Consider the following 2,793-nt stretch of genomic DNA (forward strand, 5'->3'; position numbering starts at 1 on the left):
TTACCATCACTGTCCTAGAACATAAAAATGTGAACATTGAAATATGTATGTGTCTTGGTGCTCTTTAATATCAGCAAAGCTTGTATCCCAAAACAAAGATGGGTGTTTTAAATTGTCATATCAGTTATATCTGCCACATCATCTGGAGAGTGATGTTTAGATCACAGTTTTGCCATCAAAAGTGTCTATAGTCAAGGCGATGGTTTTCCCAGTTGCAATGGATGGCTGTGAAAGTTGGACCATAAGGAAGGCTGAGCGCCAAAGAATAGAGGCCTTTGAACTCTGGTGCTGGAGGAGACTCCTGCGAGTCCTTTGGACTGCAAGGCGATCCAACCGGTCAGTCCTAGAGAAAATCAACCCTGACTGCTCTTTAGAAGGCCAGATCCTGAAGAGGAGACTCCAAATACTTTGGCCACCTAATGAGAAGGAAGGACCCACTGGAGAAGAGCCTCATGCTGGGAACAATTTGAGGGCAAAAGAAGAAGGGGACGACAGAGAATGAGGTGGCTGGATGGAGTCACTGAAGCAATCGGCGTGAGCTTGAATGGACTTCAGAGGATGGTAGAGAACAGGAAGGCCTGGAGGAACATTGTCCATGGGGTCACGATGGGTCGGGCATGACTTTGCAACTCACAACAACAACAACAACAACAAAATGATGATATAAAATATGTTTTAATAGTATTCTTGTGTCTTATCTAGAGACCTTTGGATGGAGGAGGGAAGGGGAGAGGCTGATACTTTCATTTGTTTTGGCTTTTTATCTGTCCTGTTTCTCTCCCAAAGCTTGCGTGGTTTGTGCTACTTGTCCTCAAGGTTGGAAAGAGCCAACACCATGTATTGCTGAAGTTGCTTGCGTTCCTCTAAATTATGCTGCAACTTCTCCAACAACTCAAAGTAGCAGAAGAGGGAGTCACGTGGCCAAAGCACCTGTTCATCCTCGTCGGCAGCATAGAGTCCTGGCAGGTTCTTGTGGATGTAAGTCTCCCAGTCCAAATTTCCAGAAGACATTTCATCGTGCGTGAAATCTGGATGGTCTGCATTTTGAATTAATGCGGGATCCATGAAGAACCTTTCTCTGAATGTAATGTCTCTGTCCATAGCTGTTCGAATCTGGCTGAATCTCTTCTCCATGATCTCCATTTTGAATTTGTCAGCTTGCGTCTGAGTCTCGATCTGTCTCACCTCTTCACTTAGGTCACTTCGGATGTTCTGGAAATTGGTGACCATAATGGCAACAAAGAGATTCCTAAAAATAAATGCCCCGATCAAAAGCCACAGGCAGATGAATATACCACTGATCGCCTTGTTTATCTCTGGGACTTTCCACAAATCTTGTAACAGAGCGTACCAGTGGTCCATGGTGAAGAGAATGAAGATGGTTACTAGAGCGTTGGGCATGTCCATGAAATACATGTTGTAAGTCAGATCCTTCCTGTCTGAATTGGTGTAACTCTCAAAAAAGAAGATGCCCGACACAGAAAAGACGTAGAAGAGGAAGACAAGGAGAACCAAAATGAAGGCCATTGCTTTGAGGGCTTTGGCAATAGCCATGATGAGAACACGGACTTGCCGGACTCTAGGAAAGAGTTTTAGGCAACGCAGTACACGGCATAACTGCAGAAGTTGGAGAGTTGTGATACTGCGGTTCTTATCAAATGGGTATATTATTTCTGGTATAAGGGAGATCATGGTCACTATGAAATCAAAGATATTCCAGGGATTTTTCCAGTATCTCTGAAAACTCACAAACCAATGCAACCCAATCTCCATCAGAAAGATATCTAAAATGACCCAAAGGATCACCTCCAGAGCCCTGGTAATTTTCACGTAGGTGATTCCCCTCTTCCCCATTATCTCCGTCGCGACCATGAGGACTACCATGTTCACGAAGATAAGAAAGATGATAAAGCCCTTGAACACTGGGCTGTTGAGGACTGAAGACACCCACATCTTACACGGGGGCCAACGGCTGCAACGCACTTCGATACGGTTGCGCCAGCGATTCTCTTGAGTCACCATGATATTCCGAGTGGGCACGACGTGGAAGCGAACCAGTTGGTGGTGATCCATGAGCATCATTTTCTTTCGCTTCTTGGCGTCCAAAAAATCTTGTATGTTATACCGTGGCACCGCGTGGCTCAGCCCCTCAAAGTGATCGATCAGGTAAAACGTATAGATCAGCTTAGAGCGAACGGCATCGGCGCGGGGGTTTACCTGGAAGTCAACTTTCTCTTTGGGGATTTTCTTAGGAACGGGAGAGGGCTGCATGGCACCAGTTTGCTGCTTCCAACTCCACACAGAAATAGCTAGAAGTTCCTCAGCTGTTATAACAGTGATCTCATAGTTGAGAAGAATGACTCCAACCTTCTATTAAACTGCCTCGATATCAGCAGGATCTCTCTCTTTTTTTCTTCATTGAAAAGACAGTGACTTGTCAGGATAACAATTACAAATAAAGCAAAGCCAAAGAAAATACTAAATCTTAACACACAAACTAGTAATTATAACAATAATATAACAGTAACAATAACAGTAATTATAGTACCGTATTTCCCAGAAAATAAGGCGCACACAAGCTAGTAACTATAACAATAATATAACAGTAACAATGACAGTAATTATAGTACCGTATTTCCCAGAAAATAAGGCGCACACAAACTAGTAACTATAACAATAATATAACAGTAACAATGACAGTAATTATAGTACCGTATTTCCCAGAAAATAAGGCACACACAAGCTAGTAACTATAACAATAATATAACAGTAACAATGACAGTAATTATAGTA

The 2,793-nt window shown here is 43.0% G+C and overlaps 1 protein-coding gene across 1 annotated transcript; it reads right to left on the minus strand.

Moving 5' to 3' along the window:
- Positions 1-801: 801 nt before the first annotated feature.
- CATSPER2 (cation channel sperm associated 2) lies at positions 802-2,271 on the minus strand (the record flags this gene model as incomplete). The annotated part of the gene is made up of 1 exon (XM_081953238.1): positions 802-2,271. The coding sequence occupies one exon, from the start codon at positions 2,269-2,271 to the stop codon at positions 802-804; it is 1,470 nt and encodes a 489-aa protein (XP_081809364.1).
- Between the last annotated feature and the right edge of the window lie 522 nt (positions 2,272-2,793).

The sequence above is a fragment of the Natrix helvetica genome, assembly GCF_964273705.1.
Source record: "Natrix helvetica genome assembly, chromosome: 4".
NCBI classification, from domain to species: Eukaryota; Metazoa; Chordata; class Lepidosauria; order Squamata; family Natricidae; genus Natrix; species Natrix helvetica.